Source organism: Astatotilapia calliptera, chromosome 1, assembly GCF_900246225.1.
Source record: "Astatotilapia calliptera chromosome 1, fAstCal1.2, whole genome shotgun sequence".
NCBI lineage: Eukaryota > Metazoa > Chordata > Actinopteri > Cichliformes > Cichlidae > Astatotilapia > Astatotilapia calliptera.
In genome coordinates, this window is record NC_039302.1 from 16,698,585 (window position 1) to 16,722,141 (window position 23,557).

At 39.6% G+C, this 23,557-nt stretch overlaps 2 protein-coding genes across 5 annotated transcripts in view; one reads left to right on the forward strand and one right to left on the reverse strand.

Moving 5' to 3' along the window:
- The window catches only part of lgr4 (leucine-rich repeat containing G protein-coupled receptor 4), a 29,349-nt gene extending 13,298 nt beyond the window's left edge, over positions 1 to 16,051 (forward strand). Inside the window, exons 4-19 of the mRNA XM_026166483.1 lie at positions 3,240 to 3,311; positions 4,142 to 4,213; positions 8,118 to 8,333; positions 9,726 to 9,797; positions 11,000 to 11,068; positions 11,567 to 11,638; positions 11,829 to 11,900; positions 12,074 to 12,142; positions 12,225 to 12,296; positions 12,526 to 12,591; positions 12,719 to 12,790; positions 12,881 to 12,952; positions 13,038 to 13,163; positions 13,490 to 13,587; positions 13,870 to 13,923; positions 14,018 to 16,051. Of these exons, the coding sequence (XP_026022268.1) occupies positions 3,240 to 3,311; positions 4,142 to 4,213; positions 8,118 to 8,333; positions 9,726 to 9,797; positions 11,000 to 11,068; positions 11,567 to 11,638; positions 11,829 to 11,900; positions 12,074 to 12,142; positions 12,225 to 12,296; positions 12,526 to 12,591; positions 12,719 to 12,790; positions 12,881 to 12,952; positions 13,038 to 13,163; positions 13,490 to 13,587; positions 13,870 to 13,923; positions 14,018 to 15,426 (2,683 nt within the window). The 3' untranslated portion in view covers positions 15,427 to 16,051. The remainder of the gene's footprint in view (positions 1 to 3,239; positions 3,312 to 4,141; positions 4,214 to 8,117; positions 8,334 to 9,725; positions 9,798 to 10,999; positions 11,069 to 11,566; positions 11,639 to 11,828; positions 11,901 to 12,073; positions 12,143 to 12,224; positions 12,297 to 12,525; positions 12,592 to 12,718; positions 12,791 to 12,880; positions 12,953 to 13,037; positions 13,164 to 13,489; positions 13,588 to 13,869; positions 13,924 to 14,017) is intronic.
- Positions 16,052 to 22,143: 6,092 nt separating this feature from the next.
- The window catches only part of mybpc3 (myosin binding protein C3), a 33,484-nt gene continuing 32,070 nt past the window's right edge, over positions 22,144 to 23,557 (reverse strand). For all 4 annotated transcript variants that reach the window (XM_026166493.1, XM_026166519.1, XM_026166500.1 and 1 more), the window contains one exon: positions 22,144 to 22,560. In XM_026166493.1, the coding sequence (XP_026022278.1) occupies positions 22,499 to 22,560 (62 nt within the window). In that variant the 3' untranslated portion in view covers positions 22,144 to 22,498. The remainder of the gene's footprint in view (positions 22,561 to 23,557) is intronic.

Here is a 23,557-nt window from a genome sequence, read left to right on the forward strand (position 1 = left end):
ATCTTTTTTCTCTTTTGTGCATTGAAATGGTTACATAAAAGTTTCTTTATTTCTGATAATTATAAGTTGCAGAATCTGGCATATTATTTTAGTAAATGTAAGCTTATGTATTTGTTTTTTGTTTTTTTAGTTTCTTTTTAAGTAAAGTTAATATATTACAGTGTAATGAAAATTGTTGAGTTATAAAGTATATAAAGAAGAAATGGTGGTTCTGTGATGGGATTTACTCCGTATTCCTGCTTTTATAACATGGTTTCATTTCTGAGAAGTTGAAGTTCCAGCCATTATTGCTGGGCAGAAGACGATACGGCTCAGATCACGTTCAAATTGTTATTGTTCACTATCAGATGATAAACCAGAGGAGTTCAAATCCAAACCATAGGACTGCGTCTGCTGTGTGTAGATAGGAAATGACGTCAGGCCTGTATAATCACAGGTAACTGTACTAATAGTTGTACAAACAGGTGTGCATTACACATGTGTGGGAGGGGGTCCTTGTTTTGATTTACCCACAGTAGTTTACCAGATAGAAAGTAATCGTGTTGTTTTTATTTACTGCTACAAAACTGTGCATTTTCTAGTGAATTTGCTGTTGACAGAGGCAGACCTGTGGGAGTGGTATTGCACAAGGAAAGGATTTAGCCTTTCCTCAGTGAAATCCATCAAAGCCCTGAGGGGACATGTGCTGAATTTGCTGAAAGATGCAAGAGGCGGGGAACCTTTTTAATGTTGAGAAACCTGAACGATTTGTCAAACTGTGTTTGCGCGTCGTAATTAGCGGCTTGTGACAGTCACCACAAGCTCTGGGTTGTGTGATCGAATTAGCCACATTGGTCACTATCTGTTGGAAATGAACAAGAGTGACTCAACAGTTACTGACAAGATTAATGTCATGTTTGATTTATAGGCGTCTTTATGCGTGTGCCAACTTGCTACAGTCACGACTATACCTGCAGACTGGTCTTTAATAATTAGAAGTCCAAATTCTGTTGCAAGACATCATTGTGACAACCTTTAAGTTGGAAGTGAAACAAATGTTTAGATTTATTGGTTGATTTGTTGGTGTTGTGAATTACGGGCTTCTGCTTTGGAGGTTATAATTGGGTTTGTCTCAAAGTGTGAGGTAGCAGCCTCTAATAGCTGGCAAACATTCACAGTTAATACTAAATGTTAAGGTCATGTTAACATGCGTATCATGCAAGTCCAAAATCAGAATTTGTCAAGTTATTTAGATGACTCTAACAGAAAAAAAGAAACAAATATTGAAAACATGTTTTTCATGCTTTTTGATTTTGTGATAAAGTCAACAGTGGACCCAATTTGACTATTGAAGCAGGAATATTTAATCTGTCTGATTTGTCTGACCAGGAACTTCACTGCTTCATGTATTGCACTTGATAAGCTTGCAGCAAAGTGGCTGTGCCTGATTTACTGTGATGCATAAAATGGCTTGATGGTATTCTGCAATTAAATTGTAATATTTTTAAGTCTGTTTCATGTGAACAGATATAAACTCTAACAGAAAGCAGATTTAATAAGTTTAATATTGTAGATATAGTTTGCTAATCTACAGCACAAGGCCCATTATGTACAAATCTTGCAAGGTTACCTGATGTTTCTTTGTCCGTTGCATCCAGTTTGTACCACTAGAAAGCACCACTAAATTACTTAGATAATGACAAAATATCTTTTTCTCAGGAAGGTTCTGTATTAATCATCTGTGGTACAATATGCGTACATGTAACTATAAGAAAACTGCTTAGTGTTTAAAGAACATGTATAACAAAAAAGTATAACACCACAGTAAATGTATGACAGGTTTGTTACTCAGCTCAAACTTCACCATGAGCTCGGCTCATGTGAAGCGCTTCTTAGAAATCCTGTTCTGACCACTTGCAGGCGCACATTTGCAACGCACCGTTGATTTCCCCCAGTAACAAAATGTAAACCCTTGAACTTGAATTTCATTTTGGAAAGTGTGCGATGACGTTATGGCACACGCCATGGTTTAGAAAGTTTCCGCCAAAGGTTTTCCCTCAGATGCCTCGGGGCTTTACAAGCCTGGGGGTAGTGCACAATCCCTGTCAATGATCAAATGAGAAGCACCCAGTCTGATATTTGCTCTCTGGATCCCAGCCCTGCTTGTATCACAACTGATGGTCTTCTGCATGAAGGTCGGGTCAGTTTGACACAGAAGTTAATGTTTTCTCTCTGCATGAGTTTAAGGGCCATGCTAAAGCTGTGACAAATGAGGATGTGCAGGTGGTCAGCACGAGACTCCTGCAGACTGTTCCAACATCTGCAGCAGTGCCGACAGAGACGCAAGACTTCACAAGGAAACGATCTTGAAGGGGGAGAGCGGAAGCATTTGAATCTATTGTGTTTTTTGCTTCTTATGTGTAGAGTTTACTAACTTTCTGACCTGACCTCTTCCTTAATCCAACCAATTAAATTTGTGCACTAAAGTGCACTAACTCTCAAATAAATTTGAACACGTGACATGCAGAGAAAGACAAATTTTAAGTCGGATAAACTGTCTTCTAATACACTCAGCCTTGATTCTCAGGCTCACACCCAGCAGCTCTTGTTGCAGGGAATTTAGCCTGGCCTGACTCGCATTGCAGAGTGATAAATCTGTTGCTAATCTCTCAGACTAGATAGGATACTTGGTCTCTGTATCCCAGTCAGTCTGTCCCATGCTTATTTACACCCATATTTCCTATATATTTCCTGTTTCCAACAGGAAAGGGAGTTGTCCCCTTAGCCTCAAATTATTCATAAATGCTCTGAAGGAGCTGTGTGATGATAAATGTAACAAGGCAGCACTGTTCAAAGGGAATAACTCTGCTTGTGTCAGCCTCAGAGAGGTGAATTATTTTTCACTCTCTCTAAAAAGAGCACTTCATAGTCATGCTTTGGAGGCTCAGAAAGGGATTTAAGCAGGGGATATCCAGGAACAGCTCTAATCTCTCATGGGTGACAGATGAAGTGACAACAGGCCAGGGGCACAGACGCATGTCTTTGACACTCCAGGCCCCGTGTTCACCCTGAGAGCTGGAACATGATATGCAGAGACGCTGGATATGAAGAAGTCCTCAACTGAATGCATAGCTTCAGAAATAAAACAGAGTCTGCAGTTTTCTTACACTCTGTTCTGTTTTTGCTTAAATGCCTCTTGCAGCTTTTGATCATTTGAAAAATGTCTTAAATACAAGTTTGACTCTCTCTCTCGCACCCAGTCGACTTCCAGGAAATGACCTGTCGTTCATCCACCCCGAAGCCTTTTCTGGACTGCATCAGCTCAAAGTCCTGTAAGCATTTGCCTTCTCTGCCAATCTCAACACTCACATACCCCCGCAAACACACACAGACGCACTTACGGCTGTGACAGTGTTTTCTACACACTGGGGGAGAGAGTAAATATTGCAGTTTGCGGGAACATTGTGGCAGTGTCAGTTACTGACAGGCTGGGCATATACTTGGTTTAAACTAAATGTAGTTTTCCACCCCTTCCCCAACTATGACTGTGTATATGGGAATCCCCAACAGAGAACTGCGTACATGCTCTGCTTTAAAAGCTAGAACTCCAAAATTTACATCAGGCAGCACACCCTAGTGTGCTTGCACACAGGGAGTGACAAACAAAGCACAGTCCTGTAGATTGTGCACTTAGCCAAAAGTTCAAAGTCCTGCTGATATACAGGGGAAGTTTTGAATAGAAACTGCAAACAGAAACACATGGAAACATTATATGTGCATGTCAGATCCAGTGATTTATTCATGTTACTTATAAGTACACAAATGAAAATAATTGGCTTCAGGCAGACTAAGTTAATGTTCACTTCAGGTCAGGGTTTCTTCATATTTGTTTGCAAACTTTAGACTTTAGAGTTATTGTTAGACAGGAATGTGATGTTGTTTTAAGTTTATTAAACACGCAAAAGTTGTGGGAGATTTTGTAGACTTTAGGTTGTCTGTATTTGCTCGGGGAAACTCCGTTTTCTAAAGCGAGTAATAATAGCCAAAGTGAAGCCACGTGATAGTGTACGAACGGGAACCTCAGGAAATGAATTTATTTATTTTGTAACAAGAGTTGAAATAATTGAAATATTCAGATATATTTTTTCCAATTTGTCCTCAGGATGCTCCAGAATAATCAGCTGAAGACGGTGCCAAACTCAGCACTGAAGAACCTTCACTCTCTCCAGTCTCTGTAAGTCATTTGCATGAACACACGTACACACACACATGCAGCATGTTTAAGCACGTGCCGGGTATTGTCTAGATAAAAATCCTTCAAGGATTCAAGTGGACCTTCCTCTCCTGCATCAACCTTGGAGGAAGCGATGCACAGGCCTGCTCCAGAGATTGTAATAGTTCTTTGTTATTGTATTACAGTGCTGTTTAGATATATTGTTTGATTAGTTATAAAAGGTTGTAAACTTCCAAACGTGGTCTCACAGGGGAAATAAAGTTTAGCCTCAACTCTGGACTGAAAACTGTCTGTTTTGGATTGCTTATGGAAAATGTGAATGGTCAAAAAGTGGAGATGCTGTTTTAAGTCCTGCTATTATTACTATAAACATACAGTGTTTCTATTAGAGAGGCTCAATCAATAACTAAAAAGCCTGTTTCTTCTAGAATTTACAGATACTGATGTGTTTTAAGTGTGTACTTAGGAATATGTACTGTAGTAACAAAGCACTCTTAGTGTATTAAGCAACTTACGGTGTGGAAATGGAATTTAACGTCAAACTAACAAGCCCATCCAAGATGGGTACTCACAAAGATGATAATGAAGCAACAGTAGCACTGCAGGACAGTTTATCTACTATGATATGTAACGATAACATTTGCTGCTGAAAATTTGCATAACAAATGTATGCAAATGGGTCTGTACTGTGCAGCTGAGCTTTTAGTTTCATGTTGTGAAAAACAGGGAAAAAAAATCGGCTGCGCTGATTTTTACTGGGATTATTTTTGGGGGGAGGGCTGTGTTGTATCTTCTTGCTGTGTTGATTAGTTGGCCCACAATTTTGGTGGTAAACATCTATGAGAGGGATCGCTTTTAAATTTACCACAAAGATTCCCAAATGTCAGATGATAAATCCCAGTTACTTTCGCAGTACCGCTATGTGATTCACAGTACTACCGTGTGGTTTAAACTGACTCCCAAAAGTTGTCTTCAGCAACTAATGAATAACTGAGTATCTTGGTTTTCAGCTTGTGCAGTATTTAGGATGTATTGTGTGTTCAGTACTAACTAGTAAACATTTATTTACTAAGCTGCAAAAATTAAGACAGTGACAGTTGTAAGCACTTTACCTCCTGAGCTTAGTGTTAGTGTTGACGTTGCAGATGTGTTGCCGTTAGGATTTAGCTGAACGCACAACCAGCATTATGTGTGACCATTAATAAACAAAAACATCAGTTATGTCCAAGTCTTTAAAAACACGTGCTGAATTTTTCTAATAACTGTTCTAGATGTAAGCATTTGTGCTGTAAACTGTATAGCCTTGTTGTCTCATGCCTGAGTGTGTGGTGGAGTTGCATTTATGTTGCGCACCAGGTGGACCAAGTTCTTGTAGATAGTGGCTCCTGTTTAATGTGTGACTGTACACAGAAATTTTACAGTAACTAAAATGTTGAGAGTGATTGTTGAAATGATTTATTTGCCTAATCTGTTTTGAGGCATTTGAACATTCTTTCAGTCATATCACATTCTTATCACTCCGCTGCTGTATTTGTAGGTGAGTCTTATTCAGCCAATCCGTTTCTAACGTTTCTGTTTGTTTCTGGAGTTTTTACGTTTGTACCAGTTTCTTCGAGACACCACCTCTCTCCAGCACCGTGCCTTTGAGTTTGACAGAGACTAAAGTAGGAATGCATCCAGCTGGAGAAATGTGCTGAAAATTCTGCCTTCAGCTATAATCACTCCTCTGTATCCCTCCATATGTCCTCCCTTTTCTTTTTTCCGGCTTTCTTCTTCCTTTTTTAACAGATGTCTTTTCTCTGTTGGGGTTTTAGGGTCTGTAGCTGAAGTATTATGCACTGGCAGAGTAAGGACTTGGTTTGTATAAAGCCTGGAGAGAGCTAAATGTCAATCATGTCTGTTTTTCTTACAGGCCAGACACTTGAGGAATTTTGAGGGAGGGTGAGACACTCAGTTAGGGAGGATAGCAGGAGAACGTAACGTGGTTATGGTGAAAAGAGCACTTGTGCATTCATAATACTGTTTAAATCCTTTTTTTTTACCTTCTTGTTTATTTTTTTTTAATCCCAAAACTGTCAGTGATCAGAATTTTAGGATCTTGTTGGATCATTCATTGTACACGCAGATATTGCTTTTTTAAAATGTAAATTCTGTGAATTGTCTACAAAGAATTTGAGTTTGCTATATATGGCTACTAAATAAACATTCATGTCTTAGCTACGAGTTTGTGGGGACGTGGAGAATTTCAGGTGTTTCACTGTTTCTCAGAAGTGAGGGTTAAAAGTAGGCTGTGAGTTAAAATCACTGTGGCAAAAGGGCCTGTCTTATGTTCTATAGAACATGCCAAAGAAACATGATGATATAGGTAATTTGCTTTTGACACCACCTAATATACAACATGGATAGTTTAAGAAAACGAGAGAAAGTAAAGAGAAAGATTTCCATTGTTGTCAGTAAAGTTATGAATGTGTTACGCCCCACTTGTTATGTAATTTAAAATAAAACCCCTTTTCTATGAAATTCTGGTATTAGTCTCCATATTTATGTTGCGGCTTTTAAGCCGGGTTGTAACAGAATGTTTACGTGTTTAATACAATTTCTATCCAATTAAATAAAGTAGTAAGTATTAATAAAAGTACTGGTTCTTATATAGTGCTTTTCTGCTCTACCTGAGCAATCAAAGCGCTTACTTGCCTAATTCACACAAGCAATTTTTACTGTGCGCAAGTGCTTCCTGTCTAACATTCACACTCTGATCGATAGGACTGCACGATTTTGCATAAAATGAGAATCACGATTTTTTGGCTTAGAATTGAGATCACGATTCTCTCACGATTTTCTTTTCCAGTATAAATATTTATTGCACTTATTAACTGCACATCAACTTCGTAACAGTTGAGACTGAACATAAAAACAATAAATAAACATAAAAACAACAAATGTCTCACGTTTTGTTGTTGCTGCAAAATGTTGTACTGCTTGAAATTCTGTCTCCACCGTTGCTCGACACTGTGTGTATAGAGCAGGTAGTGCAACAATAGAAAAATAGTTGCGGGACGGCACTGTGTAGCGTTTGTCTAGGGTGTTGATCATTTTCCTAAATCCCTGGTTTTGCACAGTGTTGATGGGAGCCATATGTTTGGTCAGGTGATAAGTGATAGCCTCCGTAATTTCTTTGTGCCTGTGGGAGTTCGACGTGTATAGGGAAGCGCTGTATAAGGTTCCCGTTATTGATGTTTGGGTGGTTGACCGGGACGGATTTTCTCCTGTCACTTTCTCGTCATCCCTGACGTGCTCTCCGTTGTTTTTTCCCCTGCTAATTTTAGCATCACTTGATGGATTGTCGGAGCATTACGGCTATCGTAGGCAGGAGCCTTGCGGAGTGATACGTACTGTGCTTCAACATAATATTACCGTATTGTGTGTGTATAACTTCTTTTTAAGTTTTGTGGATATTAAACATGGTTATGCTGAGGATATGTCAGCCAGTTTTCACTGGAAATGCCTTTTGGTTAAACTGTCAGCAAGGAATTTGCGTTTGCACTGTTAAATTTTTATATTTTTACAGCTGCTTGTTTCAGTGAAAATACATTGATGGGGTTTTTTGCACTAATAAAGTTGTGGAGTTGTAAAGTATTTTGTCTCACGTCAATTATATTGTCAGTTATATCGTTATCGCAAATTTCCAAATATATTTTGTGATAAATATTTTTGGCCATATTGCCCTGCCCTAATATACTGTATATATATTTGCATAACAAATGTATACCAAGGGCTCAGAGAAAAGCTCAAGAAAATGTAGAGGGTGAAGGTAACGGTGCCATTATTGCAATGTAATTTCTATATGTATTTATTAAATCCAATCCAAAGTACAAATGCGTTTCCTATTTGCTCTCTTTTTTAGTCGCCTGGATGCCAACCATATTACAACTGTTCCAGATGACAGCTTTGAAAGCCTTCAGCAGCTGCGCCACCTCTGGTTGGATGATAACAACCTGATGGAGGTGCCCGTCGGTTCTCTGAGGCACCAGGCGAACCTTCAGGCTCTGACGTTGGCACTTAACCGCATCCTGTACATACCAGACAACGCCTTTGCAAACCTCACCAGTTTAGTTGTACTGTAAGTTATATTAAGCTTCTGTTTAATTGTGGTTTAGAATGAAAATCTGCACAGTAGCATTTGAGCGCAAATGTTTACAGTGTACTTGACAATTGTTTCTGGCCAGTCGGGCCAATGCTGCAGAGTGCAGGGCGGATGATGAACGTCATAGGGCACCAAACCGCCTTGTGCCTTAACTTTAGATGGATATAAATCTATAAATGATCTGTTGATAGTTGGTATAAATATCAAATTATTAACATCATGTTTAAGTAGCCTGCCTGTGAAACAGTTGCCATAAAAGTAAATTCCCCAGGATAGCTAAAGGACCTTTGCATGCAGTTTTCATAGAACTATACACAGAATAACTCAGCAGGAACAACTTGTTGGTGTACTTTTTGGAAAAACTATAATTAAGCAGGCAATGCGACTGCAAACATTCACATGGCCTGAGGGAGATGCCAAAGTGAAACTCCTCGGGGGTGGGTTGTCAATAAGATCAGGACGATTCTCAGGTTATAATGCCAGCACATGTTAACTCTCTATAGGGTGAGTTTAGCTATAGTTTAAAGGTACTTAAGTTTCTGAGTCATGTGTAAATCTCTTCTACTTGGCTGTATAATTAACATCATGTTAGTAAAATCTAAATGTATTGCCTGTGTTCCCATCTGAGTTAAGTAAGCTATAGTATGTGTTTTTTCATATATCATTTGTATTATTCTGTCAACATAAAATACCTTTCTTTGAGCTGAGCTTTAGCTATCAATGTATCTTCAGCTTGACTGCGGGTCAAACTCCAAACACAGACATACCATAGTTTATTTCCACAGCTTACAGCTTAATAAGTCAGCTAAACAGGTCGCTACTCATTCTCTGCTGTGTTTATGCACGAGGGCGTTTTTGCAGTGAAACGAGCCACAGGCACTGGACATCGCAAATCAATGTTAGCAAAATCTTTGTAAAAGGAGCTTGATGCTGAGCAGTGATGCAGAAGTTATGTTGTTTTATGTATTAAGGGAAATCCTAAAACCATCCTTTGCCAGGAGCTTGTACAAAAATGCGTTGCACTGCGAATCCAAGGGATTGTTCCAGACCTTTTTTTTTCACTGCTGCTGTTATATGTTCACATAAACACACGCTCAAGAACACACACATTGAGTGGCATTGCTGCAGGGTTAGTATAAACACGTCAGAATAAACAGGAAGAAAAGACCTTGAATCTATTAGGCGAGGAGGACTCTTTGCATATACACATACAGCACAGACACCTGATTCACAAGCGCCATTCAGAAATCATGCATGGGATATTTTTGCAAAAGCTAAAAAGTAAATTAAAACCCACGAAGAATGATTGAATTATTTTATTTCTCTTTGGTACGACGGTCTTGCAGATCTGTGTTTTACCTTTTTCAGGCATCTTCACAACAACAGAATCAACGAGATAGGAGACAACTGTTTCTCTGGACTTGTAAACCTGGAGACGCTGTAAGTACACAGCAGTATGGTAATTGTTGTCGTGTGTGTGCGTGCGTGTGTGTGTGTGTGCGTGCGTGCGTGTGTGTTGGTGCTCCCACCCTCCTGTGCTTCAGTCCTCCAGACATCATTGTGTCCACTTCCTCCTTTAATTGCTCTAGGATAAATAGAGCAAAGTACATGATGCTTATCAAATCTGCCCTCCCACTGTTCACTTCCTACTGCCACAGAGCCATGAAAAACCTTTCAGTGACAGCCGTACCTCCTGGCAAATGGTTACTGTACAACACATAATCTGGTGGCACTTGCTCTGAGCCATTGTTGGTATTTACAGACACAATGACACAGCACAGGGGACACAAGTAAGCTTATAAAACTAGTGCAGTATTACATTTCAACAGTTTTTTTAATGTATCTTTTTTCTTTAAGTGTGTAATATCTGTGGAGGCAGGAGGTTTAGCTGCTGACAGAAAGGTTTGGTAAGGACTTGAAGGGCTTTCTTTGCTTTTGCTGAATAGTGATTCATTCATACATTCAGGGGCAGACTCATTGTGGGTTATTGCATATGTTTATTAAGCAAAGAAAAATGCTTATGACTGAAACTGAATATGTCACAGTTCTGGAACCTGAACAAGGATATTGTCAACAATATTTATTTTTTTGCTTAAAATATGAACCGAGTAATAAATTGATTAAAAATGAATTATTAACTAGTTTCTTACAACACAGTGTACTTGGAAGCATTCAGTATTTTAATATTTAATAGATTAATGTGCTTTTGTTATATTTAGAGAAACGAGCAGGGGTTTTTTCTGGAGCTAGGCCTTTGGGGGAAGAAACAGGCTCAATTGATCAGTAGATCATTAGAGGCAATAAGTCTCTGTTACCTTATTTGACAGAAATCAATGCATTTCCCCATTATGTGTGACCATTAATAAACAAAAACATCAGTTATGTCCGAGTACATGAAACCCCAATTAACAAAAGTGTTTATAAAATATTTACAGGGCTGATAATTTTCCTTTGACTCTGGCTAAAATGTGTGTGTGTGGGGGGGGGGGCACGCAATATTGCGTGACTCTGTGCTGGCCTTAGTCACAAAACCAGTCTTTCCTCCTAATTGTAGATGTCCTTGTTTGAATGTTGCATTGATTTTTGGATGCGAAACAGGATGGATGAAACTGCACTGATTTCCTGTGTCTCTCTCTGTCTAGAGATCTTAACTTCAACAACCTGAAGGTTTTTCCCAAAGCAATACAGGCCCTCCCCAAACTGAAAGAGCTGTGAGTATACTGCCCCATTTCTACTGCCCGAGAAAGACATTTTGTACTGTTACTAAAGTCAGGAAACTTTTAATGCCTCACTGAGGCAAGTTGCTGTCTTTTTTTCTGGTTTAAAAAAGGACAGATGTGTAATGAGGAAAATATTAATTATATTAAATATTAGAGGATTAGACACATGTATACTGAAATTATTTTAAGCTACCTTCATTTCTGTGACTGTTTCTGTTTGTCACACACAGAAACAAAATATTCTGTTGACTTTAATGCTGTTACATCGTTATATATCTGAGCTTTTACCTTTTGGATATGATGTTTAAAGAGAAATAGATAACATGTTTTTTTGATAAAAGTTTTTTTAAAGCATTTGACACTCACTGATAGAATCATTATGTCTTTTTTTTTTTTAAACTTTGGCTTAAAGTATGTGAAATTAAGTAATGTGTATGCCACGTGTTGAACTGTGGAAAGTTTACTGACACTGCCACCTTCTCTCTTTAGTGGGTTTCATAGCAATGATATTGCTTCCATACCCGAGGGGGCCTTCCACAACAATCCCCTGCTGAAAACCATGTAAGGTCCAACTCTCCCCTCTGACTTGCAGACACTCATTTATAAACAGACATGGCACACTCATAGCTTAACTTTGTAAATACGCCATATACAAGTTTGAGGCTTCAGAAAGATGAATGTCCAGAAGATGGTGCCATTCTTGCATAGTGAATGACTTTTGCTTTGAATTCTCCCCCCTCTGCTCTCCCAGACATCTTTATGACAACCCTCTGTCGTTCGTGGGCGCGTCAGCTTTCCAGAACCTGTCCAGCCTGCACTCACTGTAAGTCCCTCCGTCAGGCTCAACTCCTGACAGATGGTAGTGCTGAATAAAAATATATGAAAAGGGCAATTTGAATGTGCTCTAAGAGTCAGTCAGTCTTATTTAAGTCACACCATCTCACACTTTGATCTCTGTAATAATGATTTTACTATTCTTCAAACTTGTGTTTTCAGAATGTTGCGTGGCGCCAGTATGATGCAGGACTTCCCCATCCTTACATGGACTAACAACCTTGAGAGTCTGTAAGTGAACTAAGATGTGGCATCTTTCTCTGCTTGTGCGATTTTGTGTTTCAGAAGTGACTGAGTAGCTTTTCATATTCAGGACCCTCTCGGGCACCAAGATATCATCCATACCCACTGATCTGTGCGAGGACCTCAAAGTGCTGCGAACGCTGTAAGAAACATTCTCTTTCCTGTTACCTACAGCAGGTAATTGATCATTAGGAAAATACAAAGAGAGCAGAGTAGGTCGAACAGTGCATAGTGTTTTAGTAAGGTCTGTGCACTCATTTTTACAGACCAGTTATCACTGAATGGAACAGTCCAACCTTTTTGTCTTTGTTCTTTCATTTTAATTTGTCCCAGTTGTGCAGTTATTGAAGCTATTTCTTTTCCTCCATCAGCGACATGTCCTACAATGAGATAAAACAGTTACCTTCCCTCCAGGGCTGCACCCAGCTGCAGGAGATGTGAGTGAAGATCGAAAAGCCATTACACAAAAGAAAGCTTTAAAAGGCAGAAAAAATAAACAAATAAGGCGATTAAAGAAATGTTTGCTTGTTTATAACCTGATAAAATTATGTTTCCCATTTACAGAAACTTTCAGCACAATCATATTGAAAAAATTAACCGAGACACTTTCCAAGGTCTCTCTGCTCTCCGTTTACTGTAAGTCCACTTAGTCATGCACTTCCTTGATGCAATATAAACAAATGTTTTTATGCCTGATTTGTGAATTCACTGAGTTATGTTACACAGAGACCTGAGTAGAAATGAAATCCGAGTTATCCACAGAGATGCTTTCCTCACCCTCAGGGCGCTCACCAACCTGTGAGTAGGACCTTCAGTCACACTGTTTGGTGTCACTCTCTGTGCCCTACAAAATTAAACTGTCTGTGTGCAATCATTTCTGCAGAGACCTGAGTATGAACTCTCTCACTGGGATTCCAACAGCTGGACTGAGCGTGCTCAGTCAGCTGAAACTCTCCGGGAACCCGCAGATGAAAAATGTGCTAACTGCAAATAACCTGCCTAAACTCAGGTGAGAATGACGCTGTGTAGGCTGAGGACATGTAAGTGTAAAATACACTTGCATGCTTAGACAAAGAGGGCAAGTAGTTTTCAAGAACTGAAAAGCATACATGGTGCACACAAGTATAAACTGAACAGTTATCCCTCAGTACAGCAAAGAGAAACAAATCAACAATGGTATAGAAAAACTGAGGAAAACACAACAGCTTCCACGAATGAGGAGGCTAATCCACATCTAAATACTACTATTGGAAGCAATCAGAAGGGCCAGAAATGTATATATGACACTTAAATCTGCCAGTGCTATTAAATGATAAACATTTTCTTTTTTTTAAGGTCCATTTCTGTCCCTTACGCCTACCAGTGCTGTGCATTCGTTGGATGTGACTCAGTGACGACTTCTTTTGAGAAAGAGCACATGAAGAAAACTGCAGGTGGGGATGGCGGACATGTTAACTGCATGTGTTATTGAAGTAAAAAGATTGTTTGCAGTGTTAGTGTTACTCCATCTTACTAACATTAAAAATTGTGCTATATTTCCTGGCTGTCATGAGGTTGTAAAATTCCCCAAAAAAAGATATAAAAAAATGTAAATTACATTTAAATTGAAAGTATCACAGAGAGCTTAAACAGCAATGTTACTAGTTTGGATTGAGTTAAAAAAAACAAAAAAACACTTTCCCCTCTTAGTATATCCATTTTCTTTCTTGTTGCAGGTGGGGAAGATGTGGAAAAAATCTCAATGGTTATGCATTGTTCTCCTTCACCAGGTAGTCAGCTTTTGTGTTTATCAATCAGTGTTAAAGATTTGAAATAATCCCAAAAAAGATAATAACTAAATTTGTCATATTGTTGGCTTTTCAGGAGCTTTCAAGCCTTGTGAACACCTCTTGGGTAACTGGATGATCCGTCTGACAGTCTGGTTCATCTGCCTGGTGTCGCTGGTCTTTAACAGCCTGGTGCTGGTGGCCACCTTCTCTCCCTCACATCGAGCTGCTGCCCATTCCCACTGCCCGACCCCGTCTCTTTCTCCAGCCAGGCTGCTGATGGGGCTGCTGGCTCTGGCCAACCTGCTCACGGGCTTGTACGTCGGCGTGCTGACTGTGCTCGATGTTGCTACGTGGGGATCCTTCGCTGAGTTTGGGGTGTGGTGGGAGATGGGACCCGGCTGTCAGATCACAGGAGTTCTGGCCGTCTTCTCGTCAGAGTGGTCAGTCTTGTTGCTGTCGTTGGCAGCCGTGGAGCGCAGCGTGGCCGTGCGAATGATTCTTGGGAAGGTCATGATGTCGCCCAGGAGGAGTGCCAGCAGCCGTCGCGGGTGCTTAAGAGGAGATCGACGCTTCAGCCTCGCTGCAGGATTGCTGGCGCTGCTGGCCGCTGCTGGGGCCTGCCTGCCTCTCGTGACCTCCGGTGATCAGTCTTCGTCTCCTCTCTGCCTGCCGTTTGCCGGCGGTGAGCGTCCAGCTTTGAGTGTTACGGTCATTTTGGTGCTGCTCAACGCTGTGGCCTACCTGTTCACCGCAGCTGTGTACACCCAGTTGTACTGCACACTGGGCAGGGTGGAGCTGGCAGATCCGGAGCAGACGGGTGCCCTGAGACACATCGCCTGGCTCATCTTCACCAACTGCATCTTCTTCTGTCCTGTGGCAGCGTTCTCTTTTGCCCCCCTCCTGACTGGCTCCACAGCTGGTGGCCCGGAGATTGCCAAGACCGTCACCCTCATCTTCTTCCCGCTGCCCGCTTGCCTGAACCCAGTGCTGTACGTGTTCTTCAGCCCAGCCTTCAGGGAGGACTGGCTGAGACTACGCAGTCGCAGAAGTTCAACCAGGGAGATGAAGACCACCACAGAAGGTCACCGAGATGACAGTGGCGGAGGGTCTGAGCTCACAGACGGGGGCTCCTCCACACACCTAGGCTTTGACTGTGGGATGTACTCGCAGCTTTGCGGTGAGGTGGTTGTTTGTGAGCAGTGTGAGGCAGCACTGCGTGCCAGGACCTGCTCTTCCCCCTCGTCCTCCACAGTCTGTAGACACTTGGTCAAGTCCCACAGTTGTCCCACCCTCCTGGCTGGAGCTGCGGCATACCAGCGCTCGGAGGGGTTTTGGGGAGACAGCAGCACGCCGTCTGCACAGTCTGAGTACGCAGACGAGGGGGACTCTTTTGTGTCAGATAGCTCGGACCAGATTCAGGCGTGTGGCCGAGCTTGCTTTTGTCAGAGCAGAGGCCTTCCTCTTGTACACTACTCATACAACATACCTCGAGTCAAGGACTAATGACGCATCTGTGTCATGTGAACTTGGATGCTACAAGAATAAACGTTTTTATATCAAACAGCAAAATGTGCCAACTACCCTACGATTCAGCAAGCACTTAGTTTCTAATAACTGTGTTAACAGACACAGCCAATCATTTAAAGGGAACTTGGTTTTTTGAACTGAGAAACAGTTTCTAGGAGACCTGAACCGAGAAAGTTGCATCACAAACTGGTCGACAAAGGATCTCGCAAAGGAAAATGTTGCCACCGGTGCCTGCGTCTGCAAGCCTCCATGTATGTGTTAATGATTTTTTTTGCCCTGTTTCACCTGTACTTATAAGCTTTTAAATTTTTAATTATTATACATCTTGTCAATTTTTAAAGTTTCTTCACAGCAACTTTTGATTTCAGAATTTTTGTTTCTTTTACAAAAATGTAGCAAATGTAATAATCACGCTAAACTTTCATGTATGAATGTAACTTTCAGGTGGTCTTCACCTAGCGGGGGGGATAATATAAAGTCAGCAATAACTTCTGCCCTGCCTGCGTGTGATTGTAAAGTGTCTAAAATAGTCTAAAACAAACATGTCTTTACTTTAAGAGAATGTGATTAAAAGTAGCAGATATCACTGTTTCAGCAACAACTAGGCACAGCGGATGTGAAAGATTATTTATTGTTTGAGTAGCATTAAGTCTCTGGCTGGGTGGAGACAGTTTCTGGCCTCTGAATGATAAATACAGTGTAATAACAAGCATTCACCAAAAAAACAGCACCTTTATTAGTTTTTCCTCACCAAAAAACCAAAACAAGCACTCTCATGCAGGTTCATGTCACAATTTTTGATCTTTCTTATGGAAAATTCCAGTTATTTTAAAATCTGGGCCTTATTTTCATATTTGTTTTTCCTTTTTGAGCTATTTGTTTGCTAAATTACAGAGCGATGCATGCTGTTAGCCTTTTCAGTACAATGACACTTAAATGAGATCTGCCTAGGCCTGATACTCAGATTGGTTGTGGCCTACAGGGTGATTGTTAATGGTGCTGAATGCAGAGTATTTATAAGCATAAACTGCTCAAAAATTGAATCCTATGAATAATAATAATAAAAAAAGAAATCATTTAAATCACAGGAATAAACCAATATTTTGGGAAATGTGCTTGTTTGCTTAGAGCAGACCTTTCCAAAGTGTGGGGCCCGCCCCCCTAGGGGGGGCGCGGTATGAAAAGGGGGGGAAAAACAAAACGCATGGACACTGCTAGCACGGGGCAGCCACAGAAACGCAAAGCAGGAGATGAAGCATAGCTGAATATGTTTCCAAGGTAGTTGCCAAGGTAGGTCTCCCCTGCATAATTGGTTTCCCCTTCGTCGGGAGCAGCGCTGGGCTCTCCAAATCACGGACAAACAGCATCCCACATTCGTGATTTTTAGTTCACAAACACTTGTAATGACTAACTACTCCTGACATTTTGGAGATGTTAGCTCTTTATACAGTAAAGTTACAGTGGGATACAAATAATATCAGGCTGATCCTGCCACGATTTGTTCCCCCGGTTCAAATCACGGACAAACAGTATCCTCCAGCTGTTTATGTTTTTAAACCCATTTTGCACAGAGAGGCATTTTTTGAAAAATGTATTGATAGCAATGTTGAATATTATTACACAGGAAAAAAACAACTACATGTAAAATAATTACACCGTGACGCCTTTGCCTTTCTAAATAGAGGGACAGTAACTGCGTGTGTATATGTAAGCGTGTAAAACCTGCAGATAGAGACAAAATACTGTTAATCTGACTATCTGCCATTCTGCAATTCATCTCATGTAAACAATAACGTGGCGCACAGCGTGACGTGAAAAAGGCACATACCTTTGACGTTGCGTGACGAGCTCTGTATTCCTCGTAAACAGGTAGACGCAAAAAAGGAGTTTTAAAAAGTCGGTGATTCGAAACGCAGTTTACGTGTGGACGAAACAGCTGCGTTGTCAAAAATACCCGTGTAGGTGCGGACGTAGCATAAAAGAGTTAGTAGTTTATTTTATTACTACCTGTAATTTATTGCAGTTTACTTGTATTTGCTTAATTGTTTACTAAATGTTTGAGGTGTGAAATAAACTGCAATGGAGCAAAATAAGGGTGTGTGCGTGCGAGGGGGGGCGCGAACATTTTTCTTGTAAAACAGGGGTGTCAAACTCAAATACACAGTGGGCCAAAATTCAAAACTGGAACAAAGTCGCGGGCTAACATTAATATTTATTGAAAAAAAAAAAATCTTCCTCTAGATATAAGAATGAATCTTTTCTTATGGACTCAAACAAGTTTTGCTGAAAAACTGAATATGGAGCAAGCAAAGCTTAATACTAAACAATATATATATTAGCTGTATAATACCAGTAGGCCAGCTCTAATAGTAATTTGGTATGGCTTCGCGGGCCAAATGTAATTAGGCTGCGGGCCAAATTTGGCCCGCGGGCCAGAGTTTGACACCTATGTTGTAAAACAAAGGGGGGCCTAGCAAAAAAAATTTGGGAACCACTGGCTTAGGGTAAGATGACAGCCAGCAGCTTGTTAGCTTAGCCAGGCTTTTTCTTTTGTATTCGTTTTTTTATCCACCTGCTGCTCTAGCTCTATGTTTAGCAAACATTTACAACCCTGGATTTACTTCAGAGCATGGAAACTCACATATATGTTGCAAAAAAAAAGGCAATAAACAGTCTACGAATTTAAATCAGCTACATTTATGCTGGTTATACTACAAAAAAGTGCAGAGCTACCCGCTGTGGTGACCCCTTGTGGCAATGGAGCAGCCAAAACTTGCTTTTTATATACTATTGATTGAAGTCGTATACATATTATACAGATTTTGGCTCATGAGCAAGAAAAAAAAAACATGAATATCATCCAAGACAAAAACATGAATGTAATACTGCTTTCACTTTCACGTGATTTGAACACTACACAAGACTGGCAGCCAGCTGAGTTGACAAGATGGTGCATTAGCATTGCCAATAAGTATGAAATGGACGAGGGGGCGGTTGTTAGTCACCCACAGATATTTAAAGACAAGCATCTGCAGTGTGCTCTTGTATTAAAAGGTATTTGTGTGCAGGCTGTGTGTTTCCTGTATATGATGGATTGACTAGTAAATATGTGATGGTACAAAAAAAAAGAAGGAAAATAAGGCCTTGATTTAAAAAGAAAAGGAAGATTTATCTATAACAGATTGACTACTTTAACTCTGCTGTTTGAGACTTCTCAGACTTAACTGAGAAGTTATACTGAGTCCCGTCCGTCTAGCTGATCAGAAAAGCATTTTTTAATGCTTCAAAGTAAAATGTAAGTCTTTCCATCCTGAGAGCTGACCTAAGTGAAGCTGTGTTTGACGAGGGATTGGCTGGTGTTGTGCTAGAGCATGATTGTACACATTGAGGTGGATACACCCTCTGAGCATGTATTCACAAGTGCACGTCATGTGAGCGCTTTGGAATTCAGGCAATGTAGGGAAACATTTTCTTCCACCAATAAAAAGTTCTTGTGTTCTTCTACTGCAACTTTCAATTTCGGCGTTTCGACTCCTATCTTCTGTTTTCACACACCAGACAACTGAGTGTGTAAATAAGTTCACTTACTAAAATGTCTCGCTGACTGTTTGAGATGTCTGATGCGCCACGTGGTGAAAATGTATGCATCTCTTTCTTTCTTTCTTTCTTTCTTTCTTTCTTTCTTTCTTTCTTTCTTTCTTTCTTTCTTTCTTTCTTTCTTTCTTTCTTTCTTTCTTTCTTTCTTTCTTTCTTTCTTTCTTTCTTTCTTTCTTTCTTTCTTTCTTTCTTTCTTTCTGTGTAGTTTTGATTATTGTTATTTGTTTCTGTGTCTGTCTGTAAATTATTTGAACACAGATAATCAAGAATGGAATGCTAACTACGGAAGCTACCTCCTCAACTGTAGTGGCTACCAACAGTGATTTGTTCATTTTTTTGTTTTTTCTTTTTTTTTTGCATTCTTGGCTTTACATTGACAGAGGATAGGTGACAAATTAAAGGAAAACGCAAATGCCTGACATCCATGCAGTGGGGTGGATTCGGAGGCTTTGCTGTGCTTTGTTGTTATGTTTAGGTCTGCTTGTCTCTCTGCAAAATAGAACTTTTCCTTGGCGACTAGCTACACAGCTTATCCTGTGGTGACGCATTTCTGTCATCATATGAGCAGTCTCTTCCAGGATGATAATCCCACAGGGCATGAGGGATCATTGAATCGTTAATAATGTTTGTCATGTGTTCACAGTCGCTAGATCTCAGCACCTATGGGAGATTGTAGACTGATAAGTTAGACGGGGCTCTCCGGCACCGTCATCCAAACAGACTTGTAGAATAAATGAATGAATGAATGCCACACCTTACATAGGGCTTAAAGTTGGCCTTTCCTTTAATTTGTCACCTCTGTTTGTACATCGTTTTAGTTCTTTGCAAATTGTGGGAGGAATCTATGTACTGTATACTGTGATTTTTTTTTAACCAACCTTAAACTATGATTTTTTTTGGTTTTATGTTTTATAGGTATGAACCTGCAGAATAATACAGATTATATATAAAGTATCTCACTTATTGTCAGTTTGAATTAAATCTTACTAGTTTTACACGTGAGATCTCCCCGAGTTGTTTTTATTCTGTTAAAGTAGAAAAAAAGCTATTTCTTTAAATTTTGAATGAATAAAATTGGATGAACACAATAATTCTTGTACTTTTGTGTTGCTTTTAAGACCATGAAAGTCCTATTCACAAACCAGCATCTGGCAGTATATGAGAGGAAAGGTCATTTGTTTGCTTGCTTGTACCACATTTGAAGTGACTTGAGCCAGTTGCTCTGTCCACATGTTCAGTTGAGGTACAACTGATGAATTAAAGTGAGGAGTTATCAGTCTTATTTCCCAGTATGTGATGGATACACAAAACTTTGTATCATTTCTGCCACTAAATGTAAATTACAGAAACTTAGTTGATCTTCAAGCTAACAATGTGATTAATTACACAATGCTAGTTCTGAGCCAGAGCCTTAAAGCGTATAAAACCAGGACAAGGCTTCTTGGATGGAGAAATGAAGCCAATGTGAAAGTGTCTTCAACCTGCCTGCAGTGTCTCTGAAGGCCACCAGATGGCGATAGTTGTGGTTGCAAAAAGACTGCCAGTCCTGTAGAGGTCTATGGGAAAATTGCTCTCTGTCTTGACCTCTCTGAAGACTTTCTTGCTGAGTTTATGGACTCACTTAACCAATTTGGGTCATGCTGAATGAAATGTAATTCTGTTTTGTAACTCTTCAAGATATTCTATTTCAAAATGGTGGATTATATGTGGTATGAAACCGCACACTCATTGGCTAAAGAGATATCAGTCACTAGTCAGTAGCCAGTGAGTTGTCAAAACACCTTGCAAAAAACAAAGATGCTCTAAAGCATTTATCAAGTATGTTCCAGGTGACCCTGTGACACGTACAAGGCTCTCTGGATCTTTTGCAGCTGTACGCTGAAAGGGCACGGGAAATATTTACATTCAAGGCATCAAAGGAATAACTGTTGAGTGATCTTACAGGAGCCCACTATGGAGCAAAGCCAGAATGTGCTCTACTCTACATTTAATCACATCCCGGCTATTCTAGCCCTTCACATAGTTCAGGCACATGCCTTACAGCTCTGGCTTTAAAAAGGCTTTGTTACAATAAAACTAAGCTCTCAGAAACTCGTATCAATTGCACCAGACTTCTGAGTATCAGTGGCAGGCTTTGAGGGTTTTCAAAAAATCCTTGCTGCACTATAATGTAATACCACCTACATATACAGTACACTTCTTGATTTCTTAGTTTTTTTTTTTCATATTTCACATTACTGTGGATGAATTTTGGCCCACTCTTCTCTGTAGAATTGCTTTAATTCAGACACATTGGAGGATTTTTGAGCATGAACAGCCTGTTTAAGGTCATGCAAAAACAAGTCTGTTGGATTTAAGTCCAGAGATTGACTAGGCCAATCCAACACCTGCATTCATGCCATGCAGAGGTGGACTTGCTGGTGTGTTTCTAATCATTGCCCTGCTGCATAAGTCAAGTACTCTTTACCTCCGGATGTTCTCCTTTACTGGTAGAGAGCAGAATTCATGGTTTCATCAACTATGGCAATTTGTCCAGGTCCTGAAGCAGCGAAGCAGCCCCAGAACATCATACTACTACCACCATGTTTTACTGTTGATGTTCTTTCTATGAAGTTTTAATGCAAGATGTAACAGGACTCAAACTTTCCATAAAGTTCAGCTTTTGTCTCATCAGTCCACAGAATATTTCCCCAAAAGTCTTGGGGATCAACAAGAGGTCTTTTGGCAAATTTAAGATGAGTCTTTGTATTCTTTTTGGTCAGCAGTGGTTTTCTCCTTGGAGCTCCCCTATAGATGTGATTTTTTCCCTTTCATATTGTTGAATCAAGAACTCAGACCTTAACTGAGGACTGAGGTCTGTAGTTTTTTTTTTCTTTTTTCCAAAAAGAAAAATGTGATTAATCATAGTTAATTCATGATTTAACACGGTGGTTGTAAGTCTGTTTTGAATTTACTCAGGTTATTTTTGTCCAATATTGTGTAAACTTTGATGATCTTAAATGTAAATGTGAAAAGAAATTAAAAAGTAGAAAGACAGCAAATACATAGTCCTCACAGCTCTGTACACTACATGACTGAAAAAAAATCACTTAGTAATTCTGTTTTCAAGTAATTTTTATGCACACAAATCAGCCCAGACAAGCAGCAAATCAGACAGTAGTTTCCTAAATATTGATACTATTTACTAAACACTGTTATCTCTGTTATCAATACCAAGAACTGGACTGAAATAAAGATCATTGTTTGGGATAATTAATAATAAATACTTATAGCAAAATGAAAATAAAGGAACAGCAAATTCAGTGAGCCCCATTCACTTCTGTCATCCAGTGGTTTACATGACACTAATATAACAGTGAGGATAACATGATGTGAGATGACTGCAGGAGAGGAAAGCAGCACATAAACATAAAAAGGATGTGGAGCTGAACTCTGAGATGCCATCTTCTCTTCAGTTGGCTTCTTGAATTTTTTCCTTCTTGGGCTCCTTCTTATCTTCTCTAGTAATTTGAGCTGCAAGGCAGGGGGGATTTTTATTCAGTAAAAACAAAACAAAAAATTACTTAATCTGTTAGGTGCTGAGTAGGTAACATTAATGTCTGTAGTGTGTTTTTACTGTTTTATTGGTTTTTAAAAAATGCTGAAAGTTCACTGAAAGTCACACCTCCACATAACTGAGGAGAGTTGCACAGCTTGGCGATGATTGTCTGTAGATTCAATTAATAATTATTGTTGAATTAAAAATAAATGAATACAGCTGAACTGTTTAAACATTCTCAGTGGACATTTAAAACCTCATAAATGTGGAGACTGTAATAAAGTCCATAATTCTCTGTCAAATCCCTCCTAAGAACTTATCATATTATCATCATATTACAGGTTATTTTGGAGCTTGACAGGGTAAATTATGACAATTAAAAATGCCAACTTTTACTCTGTGCAAATGTGATTTTATTTTTATGTTTGCAGTTATGACAGAAATTGCAAATCAGTTTTTAACAGGATTATTTTTCTGCAGCACAATTTAGAGCTCTATAATTTCCCAATAATCCCCAAGACATTATCTCAGAAAGAACTTCATAAAATGTTAGTATTTAACAGAAAAAACAGAAAAGGCTCGGCGGGTTTAATTCATAATTTAAATGAATTGTTAGTTGGACTCAAAGGACTTCAGCAGAAACTTGTTTATCTCTTAGTAAGTGTGCAGCCTGAGAGCCAATTCAGGATGTGGGGAAATATCAAACTGAATGGGTTTCTTTATCTTTCTTTGTTAATGAATGTCCAATTTTACTCATGGAATAAATACATAAATACAAGACTGTTGTGTCGAAGATTTTCTGGGGTGTGTGGTCAGTTAATATTTTCCAAGAAACCATTTCACATCAAATGTGGATGTTTTTTTTTTTTGTATTCTGCTATTAACACTAAAATATATTTATATATTTTTCTTTAATTATTTGATAAGTTCATGTGTGCGTGAATGTTTTTCTTTAAGAACAAACAAGGGAGG